The 17431-nt window shown below is 35.8% G+C and overlaps 1 protein-coding gene across 2 annotated transcripts; it reads left to right on the top strand.

The window, feature by feature from the left end:
* The first annotated feature begins 117 nt into the window (after positions 1–117).
* LOC140770774 (uncharacterized) lies at positions 118–17413 on the top strand. 2 transcript variants are annotated; one of them, XM_073112042.1, is made up of 27 exons: positions 118–513; positions 1426–1591; positions 4602–4694; positions 5194–5290; positions 5399–5561; positions 6266–6440; positions 7351–7479; positions 7587–8192; positions 8331–8939; positions 9699–9767; positions 10144–10260; positions 10348–10590; positions 10994–11041; positions 11197–11337; positions 11757–11918; positions 12020–12082; positions 12162–12272; positions 12362–12445; positions 12591–12638; positions 13190–13264; positions 13489–13584; positions 13859–13939; positions 14013–14084; positions 15162–15206; positions 15541–15624; positions 15698–15801; positions 16667–17413. In XM_073112042.1, exons 1-27 carry the CDS (start codon positions 386–388, stop codon positions 16785–16787), a joined length of 3930 nt encoding a protein of 1309 aa, XP_072968143.1. In that variant the 5' UTR covers positions 118–385; the 3' UTR covers positions 16788–17413. The 2 variants fall into 2 exon arrangements, with proteins under 2 accessions (XP_072968143.1, XP_072968142.1); XM_073112041.1 differs by having other exon boundaries at positions 8331–8942.
* The last annotated feature ends 18 nt before the right edge of the window (positions 17414–17431 follow it).

The following is a 17431-nucleotide window of genomic DNA, read 5'->3' as shown; positions in this document are numbered from 1 at the left end:
AAACAAGTGGTTGATTTTGCATAACCGGATATAATTTTGGGTTTCTTTATGCAAATGACCCGATTTAAAATTAAAATAAAAAACTCCATCAAATCTTTCGCTTATAATACCGCAAAATATTTCAGATACGACGCCGGATTCCCCTCTTCTTCGTTTTCGCTCTTCGCCTTAGGCGCTTGCCTTCGCTCATCCCTCCTCCCTCCTCCCCTTCGATACCGCCATGCGCGTGCGCTTCTCGGCTTCTCTTCTCCAAACCCTGACCCTAATAACCCCAACCCTAACCCTAACCCTAACCCTAGGGTTCGCCAATTCCTAAAACCCCAGGAGGCCTCCCCCTTCTATTTGGCCTGCGTGGGATTGCCGGCGTTAGGGTTTTGCTCTCGCGATGGAGATCGAAGAAGGCGGCCGGAGACCGGCGGCTGGAGGTAGGTTTGATGCCTCCGAGGAGGTCAGCGCTCGGCCGCCGGAGCGCGTCGATGGGATTCCTCGCGGCGACTCTTTCCTTGCTCTCGAGTATGACGTCTGCTCCTTTTGTTTTTCTCTTCCACCTCTTCTGGGTTTGCGGGAAAGAAAGCGCGTAAACGATGTAATTTTTGTCAATTTTGGTTCGTTGGAGGTGCTCAATTAAGAAACTCACTACTGGATTAGATGATATTTAAGGGAAATTGTGCTAAAGTTTTGGTGGGGATCTTGATTATGCTAAAAAAAAAAAATCCCTTCTTTTTTCTTCTCGAACTTGTTTTTTGTTGCTATTTTGATAATTTTTACTGCTAATGGAGTTCGACTTTGCACTGGGTGGTTGTTGATTTGTTTCACATTTTTTATGTGGCAAAATATTGGGCTTTGGTTGTTAAGCGAGAATCGGTGGATTTTCTGATCACATGAGATTGGAGCTATTTTAAAGGAAAGATGGTATTTCCTCCATGTTATTCTGAGTCTGCTTATGGCAAAATTGGGTTTTGCTTTTCTTTTGTAAAGGAAAAAAAATTTCTATCATTAGGCTTGTGGCCTATAGATGTAATACTTATGGTACACCGAGAACAACATTATCGACAGCAATAACCCAATTTCCCAATGATTTTCAGCCCCCTATAAGTTTGAGTGTTAAAATTAAGTGTTATTATGCTTTCTTTCCTCACATTGGTTTTGACCTTGGGTCAAACCATCTCAAGCGATTTTTAGATAACTTCCTTTCAGATGAATTAGTTCCCTGCTCTAATTCTTCTAATGATTTCATTCTTCCGTCTCAGTATTTTCATCTGTCTACAGTCAACTTGTGTAATACTTATTTTCTGCTTAACATTTTCTAGTAGGCTTGCAAACTTAACCTTGTTCATTTTTTCTACTGCAAGCTAATACTAATTCACCGTAACAACCTATTTGTCTTGCATACAAAGTTGTTAATACCTTGTTTGCTGCTGGCAGGTTGTTGAAGGAGCATGGTCTGAAAATAAAAATAACAGAAAAGTTGGTTGTATTGATGCCAAATTTGCTCTCTTTTTTAAAACATGATGATCCTGCTGTTGTTAGACAGTCAGTTGCTAGTGGGACAATTTTGTTTGGCGCTGTCTTGCAAGAGATGGCACTCCAGGTGCTTTTTGTAAAAAGAAAACAGATACTTATTAGAGATAAATATATTCCCCCATTTATGTAAATATTGCATTTCTGGTGTTGCTGTGGATTTTTTTTTTGAAGAGTTTCTTTGATACCATTTGTTTTTCCCCAATATGTGTGGATTATGTGAAACTGTAGCTTGTTAGGATGCTTTCAGAAAATATCTGTTGAAGAAGCTAATGAGGTTGCAATATGAATGTTCAGGGGGGCATTTGAATTTGACAGATCCATTACAACTTGACATAAGCACAAGCTTGTAGATGAACTAAGTTTTCATTTGGTTATTTATCATTGAGATATTGCTTTAAGTTCACTACAACCGTGAAATGAAATGTCCAAACTTTGGTCTTACTATGCTATTAGTTTTAAAAGATTCAGCGATAGAAAGATCCTTAATATAGTGTTAAATCCTTTAGCATGTAAACATATGAGTTCTGAATGTCTCATGCTAGAATCCTTTGTGTGGATATCTATTTTTAGAACTTTGCATATTTTGATAAATTGTAAAGCTGCTCCAATAGCATCAAAATATTCTTGGATAGCCCTTTAAGATACTTAATAAATCAGTTAGTAACTTTCTAAGACAACCTGGTAATTTTCAGTGCCACCCTCTGTCCCTTGTCATGTAAGGGTACTGTGACAACTATAAGATTGTAAAAAACTTACTAATAACAGAGAACCTGATAATAAATAAGCATTTGCAACGATATATATATATATATAACCACTGCACAATTCAAGGTTACAAATTCACAAGTACATTTTTTCCTTAGTAATAGTGATATTAAGTACTTAGAAGATGTTCCTTCACTTGATTGGCCCTCAGTAAGTCAGTATCCTTGGTATGTTTTGAAGTTCATGTAAATCTCCAGATACCAGAGTAGAACTTCTTTGTGGTTAGTATCAAGCTTGAAGTTACTGTTAGTTTCGAGTTAGGAAAACTAGGCAAATGTGAGCAATACTAGGTTCCAGGAGCATAGGAGGAAAAGTAGTTTTGACATAGTTAAGCTATTTCATAGCTTTAATTCTGATGTATCAACAAGTTACAAATTCATACATTACAACCTGTGCACACTGCAGAGGCCAGCAAGGTGTCTGGATACATGTTAACAAAAATCTCATGAACATTTCTAGTTAGTTAATGCAAGGCATAAATATAATAACTTATATATTTCTGTATGATTTGAGTAATACTAATAGGGTTTATTGTATGCTGATACGCAAATAGTAAATGATGCCAAAACTGCAATTTTTTCTTGATTCTTTTAGAACTTAAAGTTAGATTTAAATTATGGGGGTTAGATCCTTACATAAGGGACTATAAAGGGTAAAGAAATACTGTACCATAACTGAGAGAGCAGTAAAAGAGATTATTGGTTAATTGAGGATGAAGGATTTAGTAGGAGAAACTATAGATTTACTGTTGTTCTATTGTAAAGGTAGATGTTTCAGATGTAAATATATGATGTTTTTGACTAGTCTAATTGAATGATTATAAGGACCAAAGGAGACTCCCAATTCATGGAGGAGGAGCACTTCAATAGCTATGGATGGATTTAAAAACTTACAGGTTTAACCAGTTAAGAAGAGAATGCATCAGAGATAAGAGATAATAGTTTTATCTGGAATTGACCTTTGTTTGATGCTTCATGATTAACTTATTGATGCATATTAATCAAGTGTTTCTAGAGTAGAAATGAGATCTGTAAGTTGTTTTCATCCTATTTGGAAAGCTTATAGTACAGATTTTTAAGGCTAATGTGATGAGTAGATAGAAAAGAAAGGAGTGCCTGTGTATCTATGTATATCTACGAAGGCCTTGAGAGGAGACCTGTATGGCACATGAATCCTTTTCCTCCATTTAAATTAGGAGAGTATGCTTAGGGTGTAGTTTTGCAAACCAGGGATCACAGTTAGCTTTAGTTCAGTTATAGAGGCGATGACATAGAAATTGAAAAGATTAATCTTTGTATGCGAGTCAAAGGTTAGAAGTGGTGTCTACAAATAGGCCATTAATTTGCAAACCAATTACTCTTTGAAGTAAGCACATTCATGGTAATCATCATTATCTCTCTTTTGAAACTATTTCAGACGATCTAAGCTTAGAAGGTGGACTTGCAAGATATTTAATTTTTATATATAGGCTTATAATGGTGTGTTCGTAATCTTGCAACTATCCATCCAAATGGCATAGTTCAAGTTAAAGAGAACTTCTCTAGTAAATGGGGCTAAAGTTGCATATCTGAAGCCTCACTTTGAGATTTTGTAGTTTGTACATGAACAAATAAAGCTTGGACAGAGGCAAGAAAAGAAGATAAAGCTGGCTGTTAAGTGATATTGTACATTGTGCAAAATAGGGTTGAATGGTGGAAAAGGATTCATATTGCTAAATCCTGCTAGTTAGTCATTAGATTCTTCTGTTATTACTATTGACATCTGGTACATTTTGTGAGACTAGTGAGCCTTATTTAGTTTTTCTGATCCAACCAATTAAAGATCTTTGTGTTATAAATCCTGAATTTTTCATATGGTATTAAATGTGCCTTCTTTTTTTAAGTTATATATTTGTGACAGTGTGAAATCTTAGTAGTAGGTACATACTGTGATAACTGCCATATCTAGTTATTTTACAATATCCTTTGAATACCAATCAGTAAATTGGTTTGTTTTCCCTTTTTAATGTGCTTCAATCACCACCAGTAACACTGTTCAAATTATTTGGAGTTGACCAAACTGATAAATTTCCTTCATTCAAATCTCTCCCAGGCACGCTTCTTGTTCAAAATAATAAGCATCAACATTTTTTCTCTTTATTGTCAATTGACTTCCACCTTAGACCCTTTTGTTTGTATTTCTTAACCCTTTTCATGTATTGTTGTTTTGATGCTATTGTTTGTTACTTTTTCTTTATAATGTTAAATTTCTAGTTATCTGCTATCTTTTTTCCTTGCATGAATGGTAATCTCTTCCTTTTCTATTGAATCTAGCTTAATAGATCTGGTAAAGTTGATGGTTGGCTTGAAGAAATCTGGTCTTGGATGGTGCAGTTCAAAGATGCAGTTTGTGGTATTGTACTGGAGGTGTGCTGTCTTTCCCAGCCCAAAATAGTTAATTATCATCAAGTTACGCTTATGACCGGAATTCTTATTGTTATAATTTCAATTATAATATACAGTTGTCCAGTTAGCTGTATTTCTTGTCTTCATTATAGTGATGCTAGTAGCTTATTCATTACTTGATATGTATCTACCTTCTACTCTCATATTTGATGACTAGAACTTGCAATATTACACAGACAGAAGCTTTGTTGCGACCTTTTTTCTACTGAAGTAATATTAGGACTATTTCTTGCTCTCTCCTTTATCTTTCCTTGCATTTGATTTTCACTGTTTGATCATTAATGAAAGTGATACTATACAAAGCTTTATTTTCGTATCTAATTTTCTGAAATGTGTGACATTGCTTTGTAGATTTGGAATTCAAACTCATAATATTTACTTTGTCAACAAAATTCTGAAATATCTTAATTTGTTGTTCTGATTCTTACTGACACTATCCTTTCTGTGGGATTTCGTGTAGCCTGGTCCTATTGGAACAAAGTTGCTGGCTGTAAAATTTATGGAAACTTGTGTTCTACTTTTTACGCCTCATGATTATGAAGTACCTTGTGCAGAAGGTAGTCATTCATCCCTTTCAGGAATTGTAATTAATTGGTGTATATAATAAGATTCTCTCAACCATGAACAGAGCTAATATGTATCTCATGTTGTCATTCCACAAACAGGAAATAACCGTAGCTTTGATGTTTCGCGATTAGTCCACGGTCATCCTAATCTTAATCCGGATATCATGGCAACTGAAGCAAGTAGAATTGTTGGTCTTCTGCTGGATATCTTGCAATCAGCTAGTACATTTCGTGGCGCTCTTGTTGTTGCAGTTATTAAAAGGTGAGACTTGGGAACATTATTATCACATTAATTACCAGCCTTTTTCTGTAATGTTTGGATAGTGATATTCCGGTTTCAGACAAGCATTTAAGCAATTTTATCTCTATATTAGGGCATGTTTTATACAGCACGGTAAGTTCCCAGCACTTCTCACAATAAGTGTAAGAATATGAAAAACATCTGTTGACTTTTTAATTGCTACCGTGATCTCTCTAAATTCCTTGAAGATTGAAAAAACCTTCTTTTAATTGACTTCCCTGGTTTGTGCCTTTGTGGTTGATGCAAGGCAATTAATTGAAGGATGCTCTGATCGCAAGATTTAGTTCAGCAGCTGTATCCTGAATAATTTGCAAGATAATTCTCCTCTATAATTACCAGTGGAAAAAAAAAAGAACAAAACTCCTGTTGCTTGCAATGCGCTTGTTTACCGCACATGGTTAAAGCAAAGTAGATCTTGTTTGCAAAGCAACATGGTTTTTGCTCCATATTTGCTAATGCTATAAAGTAGAATTCTATTACAAATCTTTCGATGTCCTATGGTTGCTTTGAGTCCTATGTTCTCTACTGCATGCTTTTTACCTGATATTTGCAGGAAACTGGCCTTAGTGTTTGTATATCTATTTGCATTTTTTAATGTAGATAACTAGATTAACCTAATCCAGAAGTTTTCAGTTGTTGACTATTATTGCTTTCTCTGTTGCCAGTCTTGCGGCCATTGCAAAGAACCGGCCCCTTTTCTATGATCGCATATTGGCTGCACTGCTTAGTTTTGATCCATATATGGAGAACGTAAAGGGTATTCATTTGGCAAGCATCCGGTATTCATTGAGAACAGCTTTTTTAGGATTCCTAAGGTGCATTCATCCATCAATGGTTGAGGTAAGCTCATTTAATCCATGAAAGGTTGTTAGACTTTGTCCTTAGTCATTTTCCTCCTCTCTTTGGTCTTGTTTTTATTGTGGTGTAGAAATTTTCTTTCTTCTAGAAGAATGGTCTAGAATCTAGATGAATATATTAGTATTCATGAGATTCAGACAGGAATATTTACCACAAATGTTAATACCAGAAGCCAGTAACTGGTCTTTTGTCTCAATTCTCAAAGACACTGACCTAAAGGACAGTGGCATGTATGAGGAGAATTCCATGATCTCTCGTCTTTCATATCCTTGCTAAGATGCTATTGATTTTTGATAACAAAGACACAAGAACAACTGCAAATTAGAAAATGCATTGATGGAATGCAGAGTCAATTAGAATACTTGTTTGTGCATCTGATCCAAAGTACAATTTCTGCTTTGAATATCCTTGTTGCGTGAAGTCCTTGAGTACCATGCTTTTCAGTTATTATTATCAGCGTTTTAAAGGATCCACATGCCAAATACTATAGTCGAAATATACAGTATTGTTTTAACTGAAACCACTTATTTGGTTTCACTTTCAGAAATGGTCTATGGCCTGTTTAAATATTCTTGTATATGAATATATCATTATCTTGTTGTATCTGCCTATAGTGCATCTCAGTTAAGAGGTATTATATCCCGCTCCATATCTGTGTGAATTTTCTTTGTTTATGAGGATAGTGTAAATGATATGATGTTTAGAACTACTTTGACATTTTGCTGGAAGGTCTGTCTATGTTACTTGTTATAAGCCTCATTATCAGGCCTTTCTGTTCCTGTGCATGTGTGCTTTGAACTAATTTTCTCCGTCACCCTCTGAGACAAGTATTTTTTATTAAGCTTGGTGAATTTTATTAACTCATGTAACTCTTGTAATATGTTATGTACAGTCCAGAGACAACCTGCTGAGGGCTATACGAACACTAAATCCTGGTGAAGGGACTGAGCAGATTATTAGACAGGTGGAGAAAATGTCAAGAAATATGGATCGTGTTACCCGTGATATTCGGGTTGTCAAGGTAATTTCCTGTGTTAGTTCAAGCTTTTATCATCCATGAGCAGTCAGCAACTCGATATTGATTTGTGAAAACTTACACAGTATCATCGTCATTGTTTCACGAAACAGGATGATATAATGTCCAGTGAAATTACTGCATCTGGAGATCTGAGTAGAAAGAGGCCTGCAGTAAAATCAAGTGATAGTGCTATAATTGACGACTTTCCTACTAAAAGAACACGATTTGATGCAGCTGCCATATCAACTCAGGCTGCTCATACTTCTGATTTACAGGATGATGTTGATGATGTTGATGATTGTTTCGTGGATAATAACTCATCTAATGCATCTCTCATGAATAATGATTTGACTCCTGCTGAAAAAATGATAACCATGATAGGTGCTTTATTGGCAGAAGGAAAAAGAGGAGCTGAATCTCTTGAGCTTCTCATCTCAAATATTCATGCAGATCTGTTAGCTGATATTGTAATAGAAACTATGAAGCATCTACCTAAGGGCTCCGGCCCCTTATCAACTGAGCATGGAAATACAACTAATTTCCAGTCTTCTCCTGGTGTATCATCAGAAATGATGCCCAATGCTTCTGCACCAGTTTCAGGTTTGCCCTCCCAATTTGCATCAACTGCTGCAGATACCAGTGGTCTCAGTGTGGTGACGTCTGATTTGCCTATCCTCCCTAGTCTTCCTTCTGACGTTAAACGCGATCCAAGAAGGGTATGCTCTAGGTTAACTCACTCATATATTTGACATATACATATGTTTACTTATACGTATGTATATCTATGTATTGGTACATCAGATGTTTTACATTTGGGTTATAATGTTTTACGTCACTAATATCTTTCAATTTAGGATCCTCGTCGCCTTGATCCACGCCGGATGGTGGCATCTTCTGCTCTTAATTCTGTATCCTTGAACATGGAGGACAATGCTGACAAGCAATCTGCGCTGGATCATTCGTCAAATAAATCTATTATTTTTTCTGAAACCATAGAGGTTGAGAATGCTTCTCTATCAATTAGTTCTAAAGTTGACATGCAAGTCTCTGAGAGTTCAGCTGTTCCTGCAATTAGCCCACTAATTTTGAAAGAAAGTTTAGATATCCGGGAAGAGCCTACCAAATCAGAGCAATGTTCAGATATTCATTCACCGTCCAACATTGGACTTTCACCCAGACTGTATGGTGACAAAGCACAGGTTGCATTCACATCATTGGACATCACTGCAGATGAAGGAGTTGATGCTAACATTCTAGATTCTGATCACTATTCTCCGCCTGCTACCACAACATTGATCACTGAAGATCTTTGCCATGATATGCCCATACTTCCACTTCATGTAACCTTAACTGCGGAGGAGAGAATGTCATTGCACAAATTAGCAATTATGCGGATTATTGATGATTACAAAAGGAATCATGTCAATGCATGCCTTCCTTTACTTGCACGTTTGGTTGCTCAGGTGGTAATATCTACTGTGTTTAACATATACTCCTTAACGTTTTGAAAGCTTTGTGTTGCTTTCTGCCAATTGATAATTTCTTTCCTTTCTGTGACACATCACAATAAATCATGAACTGATATTTTTTGCATCTTCTATTTGTGTCAGTGTCTGTTCCCTCACATATATGCATGTTTGGTTGTTAATCACAGAACTTCGATATTGTTGATTAGTTTCTGCGAAGTGAAACTTTTTTATGATCATATTTCCAGGTGTCAACTCGTTACTTAGTTATCACAGAGATTGGTCTTGATTAATTCCAAATTGCAAATTCTTTTTTAAAATTATGAATTTTTAGGTTAATGTGATTTTCAAGTCTTTGGTTAGTATGCATAGATATCATTTAAAAAAAATACGCGCTAAATGACATATCAAACTTAACTAACTTTAGTCACATGAGAAGAAATGGAATTAAGTGCAAACCACTATTTATCCACTGTTGATAATTTGGTTAACTTAAGTTCCTCAAATGAGTTTCGCTGTAATTTTGGTTCTCAACTATTATTTACGAAAATATTACCTATAATTTTTTGGATAGATTTTTTTGATCTATTTATTGCTCCCATAAGTTGGGATATTGATTGGGAAATATCATTTGAAGGTTATTGTATTTGTTGCTCACTTTCTTGGGATTTTTTTGGCTATTTAATTGTGATTCCTGTATAATTTTACCATCTTATGATTTAAAACTTGACTCATTTATTCTTTCCATTTTGGCAGGATGATGTTGTTGATGACATACTTGAGTTATTGCAAAGGCATATAGTTTTGGATTACCATCATCATGAGGTACCTTTATTGGATATTCAGTCTGTTGGTTGTCTTTGTTCTTTTTGCACTTCTATTGCTTTTTCCATGTAACTATTGCGGTGAAAGGGAAGGTATAAGAGAAAACATGATAGCACTTAATTTAGTAAAAATGTTATGTTTAGTAGGGCTCAAGTAGTGGCTTGTTGCTCTATACATTTGTATATATTATAGAAACCATTGTGTATATGAAAATTTAATTATGTATGCATATTATGTTATGTGTTGTTTACATAAACTAACTACTGTACCATTATATGGCACAAAATTCAGATTAGTATTTACTCTTCATGTTAGAACTTAGAAGGCAGTAATAATGTGGCTTCAATCACTTTTTTTTTCTCTCTTTCTTATTCAGGGGCATGAAATAGCAATGCACGTCCTCTATCACCTGCAGACCGTCATATCGTCTGATTTACCTGAAAAGACTTCTCTTTTTCTTGCTAGTCGTTATGAAAAGTTTCTTCTATCACTTGTAAGTATTTTCTTAGCTCCATTTGCCTATTCCAATTGTATATGTGTACCTGGTGTTGTGTGAAAATATACATGTGTCTTTTTGCAGGCAAAGGCCTTGATTGATTCCTTACCTGCTTCAGATAAGTCATTCAGCAAACTTCTTGGTGAAGCTCCTTTTTTGCCTGACTCTGTGTTGAGATTGCTAGAGAAGCTTTGTGGTTCATATAGTGATCACCATGTAAAAGAAACTTCTGAGGGGGATCGTGTCACTCAAGGGCTTGGAGCTGTGTGGAGCCTAATTTTGGGGCGCCCTCTTATACGACCAGCTTGCTTGGACATTGCTTTAAAGGTATGAAGTATTTAGCCTTGCAAAGAAGATCTAAAATCTTCTGATTTCGAAGTATATAAGAGGTATCATCTTAGGTTTCCATTTTTGATGACGAAAAGTTAAAATGGCAATTTCTTTTGTTAACTTCTTGTGGCTCATTTTCTAAAGTGACCATAAACTCACTGCTTCTAGTAGGGTTGTTCATTTGATATGAAGTCCCCAACTAATAGCTGGTTTTAACTTGCAAGTGATGTTATATATTCAAGGACTGTTCTGTGAAACCGTCCAAACTCCAAAGTCAACCAAGTACAATGTCTTATTCCAGACATGAATGTAATAGTTTTATTATGGATAAAATGATTGTGTTTATTTCATGTGAATGTTTTTCCTTTTGTTTGGGACTTACAATTAGTTTTGTTTGCAGTGCGCTGTTCATTCTCAAGATGAAGTTAGGGCAAAAGCTATCCGACTGGTAAGCCTACTTGGATTCTTTCACTTTGTCCTATCATTTCGAAGCAATTTTGTATGACTCATCATTTTGTTAGGAAATGCTCCAGTATCTGCTTTGTTCTGTTTTTTTCTTTCGCATTCTAATTATGTTTTTCTGTCCCGTCACTTGATGTTCAGGTGGCAAACAAACTTTATGTTCTCAGCTATGCATCAGAAAAAATTGAGCAGTTCGCAACAAGTATGCTCTTGTCAGTTGTTGATCAGCAACATTTGGAGGCAGACAACAGAGAGGCGTACTTCAGAGAACAACAACCAGAAGTAATTTGATACTTATATGTACCTAATTGTGATTTCACATATGTTATCAATTTCTGTCTGCTCTGTTTGTCCTTCCAACTTCGCATTAGCATATATCTGAACATTATCCTGCACTAGATATTGATATTCACTAGTCACTATTGATTGCTTAGGAGCTGCTTTCCTAGATTTTCAAATTACTGTGACAAAGAGGAATTGTTAATTTTTACTATTTAAATGAGAAGATTACTGGTTTATTGGTCTATTGGAAGAGAAAGGGCTTGCTAAGTCATTCAATATTTGGTTAGCCTTTTCTAAAAGGTTATAAATATCCTTTTGGATAGTTTTGTTACAAATAGTTTCTCCATTTTTGGGGGCTCTCTGTCTTTCTCCCCCCCAATAGTACCTATAAAGAGTGTTTACCTATATTTATTCTTCAGACAGGTAGTCAAGAAACTACAATTAGTAGTTCCCAAAATTCTGAGCCTGGAGCTTCTGAAAGTGAGTCTATGAAATCTTCCCTTGTTTCACCCAAACTTTCAGTTGTCTCTCTTTCTCAAGCCCAGCGTCAAGCTTCGCTGTTCTTTGCTCTTTGCACAAAGGTGTGTGCTTTCTACTTTCCTATATTGTTGCTGTTTTATAGAGCTTGTTTAAATTTCAGTTTCTTGCTTTAGGTTTCAACGTTGGTCTTTATATTTTGCAGAAACCGAGTCTTCTTCGACTTGTATTTGATATTTATGGACGGGCTCCTAAGGCTGTCAAGCAGGTGACTCTAGAAGTATTGAATATGTACATGCATACAGCATACATAGAATCTTCATGTATAACCTTATAATATTGTGCAGTCTGTTCATCGGCATATCCCAATTCTCGTGAGAAATCTGGGCTCATCATATTCAGAACTACTGAAAATAATTTCTAATCCCCCTGAAGGATGTGAAAATCTCATAATCCTGGTACTTTCTGTATGAACTTTCTTTTGTCCTTCTGCCGCACATGCTACAACTTGCTCATACCATCTTGTGTATTTTCTCTTATCCCAAAGATACTGCAAATATTGACTGAAGAATCAACTCCCTCGACTGACCTAATTGCTGCTGTTAAGCATTTATACGAGACTAAGCTAAAGGTTCGTCTGGTCTTGACCTCATCTTATCAAAGTACTTGATCAAATGATTGTTGTATGTAGTATTCTATTCTGTCAGGAGATGTCCTGAATTAGATTCTTGAACTTTCATGGTTCAATATAATTGTGATTATGTTTCTTCTTCCAGGATGCCGCTATTCTCATCCCAATGCTATCCTCACTTTCAAAAGATGAGGTATTTTCTCTCTATAGTCTACACAGCATTTTCTGATTTATCATATTCCTGTTGTTTCTTCAAACCAGATATGGATATACAACACTTTCTGCTTCATCATATACCTGTCGTTTCTTCAAACAAGATATGAATATTATTATTTAGATAAGTATCAGTTATTAAGAGTACTATACTATCTGGATGAAAAGCACTGGTTTCTTCTTGTTCTTTTTCCTACGGAACTAGATAACCAGAACAGAGACTTGCACCTAGACTTTCTGATATTATTGTTTTCTTCTCAAGGCAATTTCTCCTTTATAAGAGCATCCACTGCTCATCCACTTATGCATTTATCTACTGTTCTGGTTTCTTAGATCCTGAAGATTTATCGTTTTTCCTGAGAAAAGATCCTAATGATCATTTACATTGTGGAAATTCAACTGAGCTTTCTCCTGCAATGTTGCTTGATTAGCTCAGCTTCTGGCCTCTATTTGCTATTTTTCTGCTTCTCTATTTCTTTTTTATTTCTATGCTGATTAGGTTTTTCACTTGATTCTTTGTTGCATCCTCAGGTATTGCCTATATTCGCACGCCTAGTTGATCTTCCCTTGGAGAAGTTCCAGGCAGCACTTGCTCGGATCTTGCAGGTAATGTGATATAGCATTGAAATTTTCTTATTTTCTCTTTAGAGAAGCACTAGGTATGAGGTCGCAGCATAGATATTTAAATCTAAACAGGACTAGAATGAGTTTCATATCTAAATTTTTTGCAAGTAGAGAAAATGTGACTAAATTTGCATGTATGGTTGATTTTGTCTGGCTATAAATGTATGTATGGTTCTATCAGTCTGAACTAGGTTATCTTTTGGCAGGGTTCAGCTCATAGCGGTCCAGCATTAACCCCTGCTGAAGTGTTGGTTGCGATCCATGATATTAATCCTGAGAAAGATGGTGTTGCGCTTAAAAAGGTATATCACATTTTGAAGATCACGATTTTACCTATTCGTTCTATATACCCATCTTTCCAACAGTCACATTTACTTCCATAGAGAAGCACATTACACAGCAGAAACATGCAGGTGTGCATGTAAACAGACACCCGAGTGTCATGCAAGCAAATGCATAAGCATTCAAACTGCATGTCTTTGTGTGCACATGTCTGTGTATAAATGGTTGTGTCCTGTGTGTGTACATGTGTACTTAGAATCAAGTGTTGCTAATTGGCGATGGACAAATATGCAGATAACAGATGCATGTACAGCTTGTTTTGAGCAACGTACAGTTTTCACCGAACAAGTTCTTGCAAAATCCTTGAACCATCTGGTATGTAATGTGAGAATCTACCTAATATTTCAGCTTAAGAAAACCATTTAATTGTTTATTCTGGGTCTTGCAGGTTGAGAAAGTCCCTCTTCCTCTGCTTTTTATGAGAACAGTTATTCAAGCCATTGATGCGTTCCCAACTCTGGTACCTTCGGTTTTCCATTGCTTCCACAACAAACCTTTTGAGTTGTTATTTAATCTAGATATGTATAACATTGGTTCAAAAGGTTTATTTCACTTTGTTTTCACGATTGTTCACATCTTTAAGTATTTTAGTATATCGTGGACATCGTCAAGAAATATTGGCTTATTTCACTTTGTTATAATTTAGATTGGAATTAGAAATTGATTGGGAGAAAAATTTGCTGTGTGTTTATTCTTCCATCTACAAATAATATTTCAGGCTGCTTCTAGGTTTTAGAAGTTTGAAGATCGAATGTTTGGTCGATCATTCTACCTGCATTGCGCTATTAATAACATGGGATTGAGGCCATTCTATCCGGCGCTAATGTGTTGTTAGGTTTTTGATCTAACATAGAATCTTTGGGGAAAAATAACTAAAAAACACAGGCTTGATAAGTAAATAGTGAAAAAGATAGTTATGAACTGTAAGATTGTTAAAAAGCAGGGTATTAGTGGAATTTTTCCAAGTCTTTTTCTGGGGAGTTTGCTTATCTATTATAAGAAAATACATTATTGCTAGTATTGCATTGCTAATGCAATTACTGCGTTTCTAATTGCAATTGTCCATCTTGTTACTTGTAGTTGTAGTTGCAGGACCAGCTTGGGTTCCCTCAAGAATGTCTAGATATATATATATATATTTTGAAAATTGCTGGTAGAAAGGCCGATAGATATATTATTATTAGCTTCCTCATTGGAGGTCTACTTGTTGACTGTATACTTTACTATACAAACTATGTTCATGATAGTCTATGTGGTAACCTTGTGAACAAGCTGATAATGTTCTGCCCTTTCCACTTAAATATGTCTAGCATTTCTTGATGCATTGGGGACAACTTAATTGCCTACTATTAATTTTCTGCTATTGGCTTGAGTCAAATTTTTTATCTTTTTGAATTTTGAGGATTTCATGGTCATGATTCATAATCTATGTTGTTACACTTTATATTAAGGGAGAGATTGTGTTGGTGCAAGCAGACATTTATGGGGATGATATGCTATTTATTTAATTAATTATTTCATGTCTTATTTTGTGCAGGTTGATTTTGTTATGGGAATACTCTCCAAACTTGTGAGTAAGCAGGTATAGTCCATTTGTGAGGGTTTCTGCTTCCCTGAGTCAAGGACATGGTCATATAAATTGTGTTACGAATTATCTTTGATTTCTGTGATATCTCGCATAGACATCAAAGACAGATGTTAAAAGATGCTCCGTTAATGGAAGACAATTATAAATATTTTGATGAGCAGTAGCCCACATTATTTCTAGAACATAAGTTCATTCTTTGTGGTCTTTTATATAAAGTTGGAAGCTCACTACTTTAATGGCTTCAGCCATTATTAATATTAATTTTGTAACTTAGCAAGAAACTTTAGATTTTCTATAGGTTCACGTCTTTGTTTTCTTCTTAATCCAGGTGTGGAAAATGCCCAAGTTGTGGGTAGGATTTCTAAAATGTGCATACCAGACACAGCCACACTCATTTCATGCTCTATTGCAGGTATTACACTGTTTATTACCAAGTCATGTATATCTAGATTACTAGTTTATTAACACCAGTTTGATACTTGCAGTTACCTCCACCACAGCTTGAAAATGCTTTGAACAGATATTCTGGTTTACGTGTTCCTCTTGCTGCTCATGTTAATCAGCAGAACACGAGGAGCTCATTGCCAAGGTGCATTGTCACGCTCTTGTAGTCATTTGTTCATTGTTAATTTGTAGAACCAAACTTGCCTTTTAGACTTGTAGTTCAGGTTATTGAAATTAGTTTATTCCTAATTAAAGTTTAATATCAAGTCATATCAAATAAGGAAAATACATGGAGAATTCCTAATCATTCTTGCACCTGTAAATTATGGAAATTCCAAACTCGGACCTCAGACAGCCCCCCTCTAGAAGGAAAGGACAGAGCTTTTTTTTAGTATATTTTGAAAAAGTGGTAAATAAAGATGGAAAGAAACATAGTTATTGCCTTGGATGTGCAGTTGCATTTCTTACACAGTTTTATCATTTAGTTCTTCAATATTTCATGTGCTCTGACCTTGATATAAGAAAAGATATCTTAGTAGTTACTTTCATGGAGAAATTTGCCTAAGATAGTCTTTTTAGGAAGATAATATCATTAAATAGACTGAAGGTTGGTAACAGAGGTTTTGTTGGTATTCTGCATATCTCAGCTTGAGGATATGAAGCCAACATTTTATTTCAATTTTTTGTGTGTTTAGAGACAGACCCATGGATTTACATGTTTAAAGTGAAAGGCAAAGAAAAAAGAAAGTAAAACCCTATCCAATCACCTTTATTTTCTCTAATTAGTTTAATGTGCAAAATTATATGACTTTATTTCATTGCAGCTATTGTAACCATTTCTCATGGTCCATCATATTTTATGTCAATTTTATCTGAATCAATCTTTATTTTTCTGAGGCTTCTAGTCATGGCCATGTTGAGTTCCTGGTAGTATTGGATCAATGCTTTTTCGTTGTTTTCCCGTTCCTTTGTGCTGATGCTAGTTTTTGTACTGATGGCTGTGAGTGCAGACAGACTCTAAATTTACTAGGTCTCATAGATGAAAAGCAGCAAGCTTCTAGGCCATTTGGTCCCACAACATTGTACACACCAGATTCGAGCTCATCCGTTCATGGTGCAACCCCTACATGATATGCCCGGTTTTGAGACTGACTTGCACAGAAGAATGGAGTTTGATGTAGAGCCCTGGCTAACATGTGATGTAAAGCTGTCAGGGCAAGCCATGACCACAATTACAGGAGCAAGGCAAATACGCCGCTCATGAGGTATGTGTGGCTCATATGTGCTGGCTCTTGTCAAAACTGCCAGCGGCTCCCCGGTATTACTTGTGTGAGATGGCCGCTGACCAACTTACCGGCAAAGAAATGCATGGTGAGCCACTGCAATAAGATTGAGAGGCCACCTTGACTGTACAATATTTGTACTTAATTGATTAGATTTTGGTTCACTTTCTTGCAATTTAAATCTCCTATACCATACACTTGGGAAGGGGTTGATGCTGATACAAGAAGCAAGCCGCTGCCTCACTTCTCAGTTTAGGAGCCTGGATTGCTGAAGCTTTGAATTATTTCTACAGCAGTGGTCCATGATGTCCTTTACCTAAATTTATTGTATCGTTACCAATTTTCTTTTGTATCTTCAGTTTTCACTATTTTTTTTTCCTCTGTTATGTAACCATAGCGCTTCTATTTGTGTATGGAATTATGTTGTTATCATAGTGGAATTCTCTAGCAGGCATAGGGTGATTGCCTATCTAATGCACTTTATTGCAAAGT

Source organism: Typha angustifolia, chromosome 11 (genome assembly GCF_048772165.1).
Source record: "Typha angustifolia cultivar Huaian chromosome 11, ASM4877216v1, whole genome shotgun sequence".
NCBI lineage: Eukaryota > Viridiplantae > Streptophyta > Magnoliopsida > Poales > Typhaceae > Typha > Typha angustifolia.
Note: the sequence above shows the minus strand (reverse complement) of the source record. Positions and strands in the feature narration are given on the sequence as shown.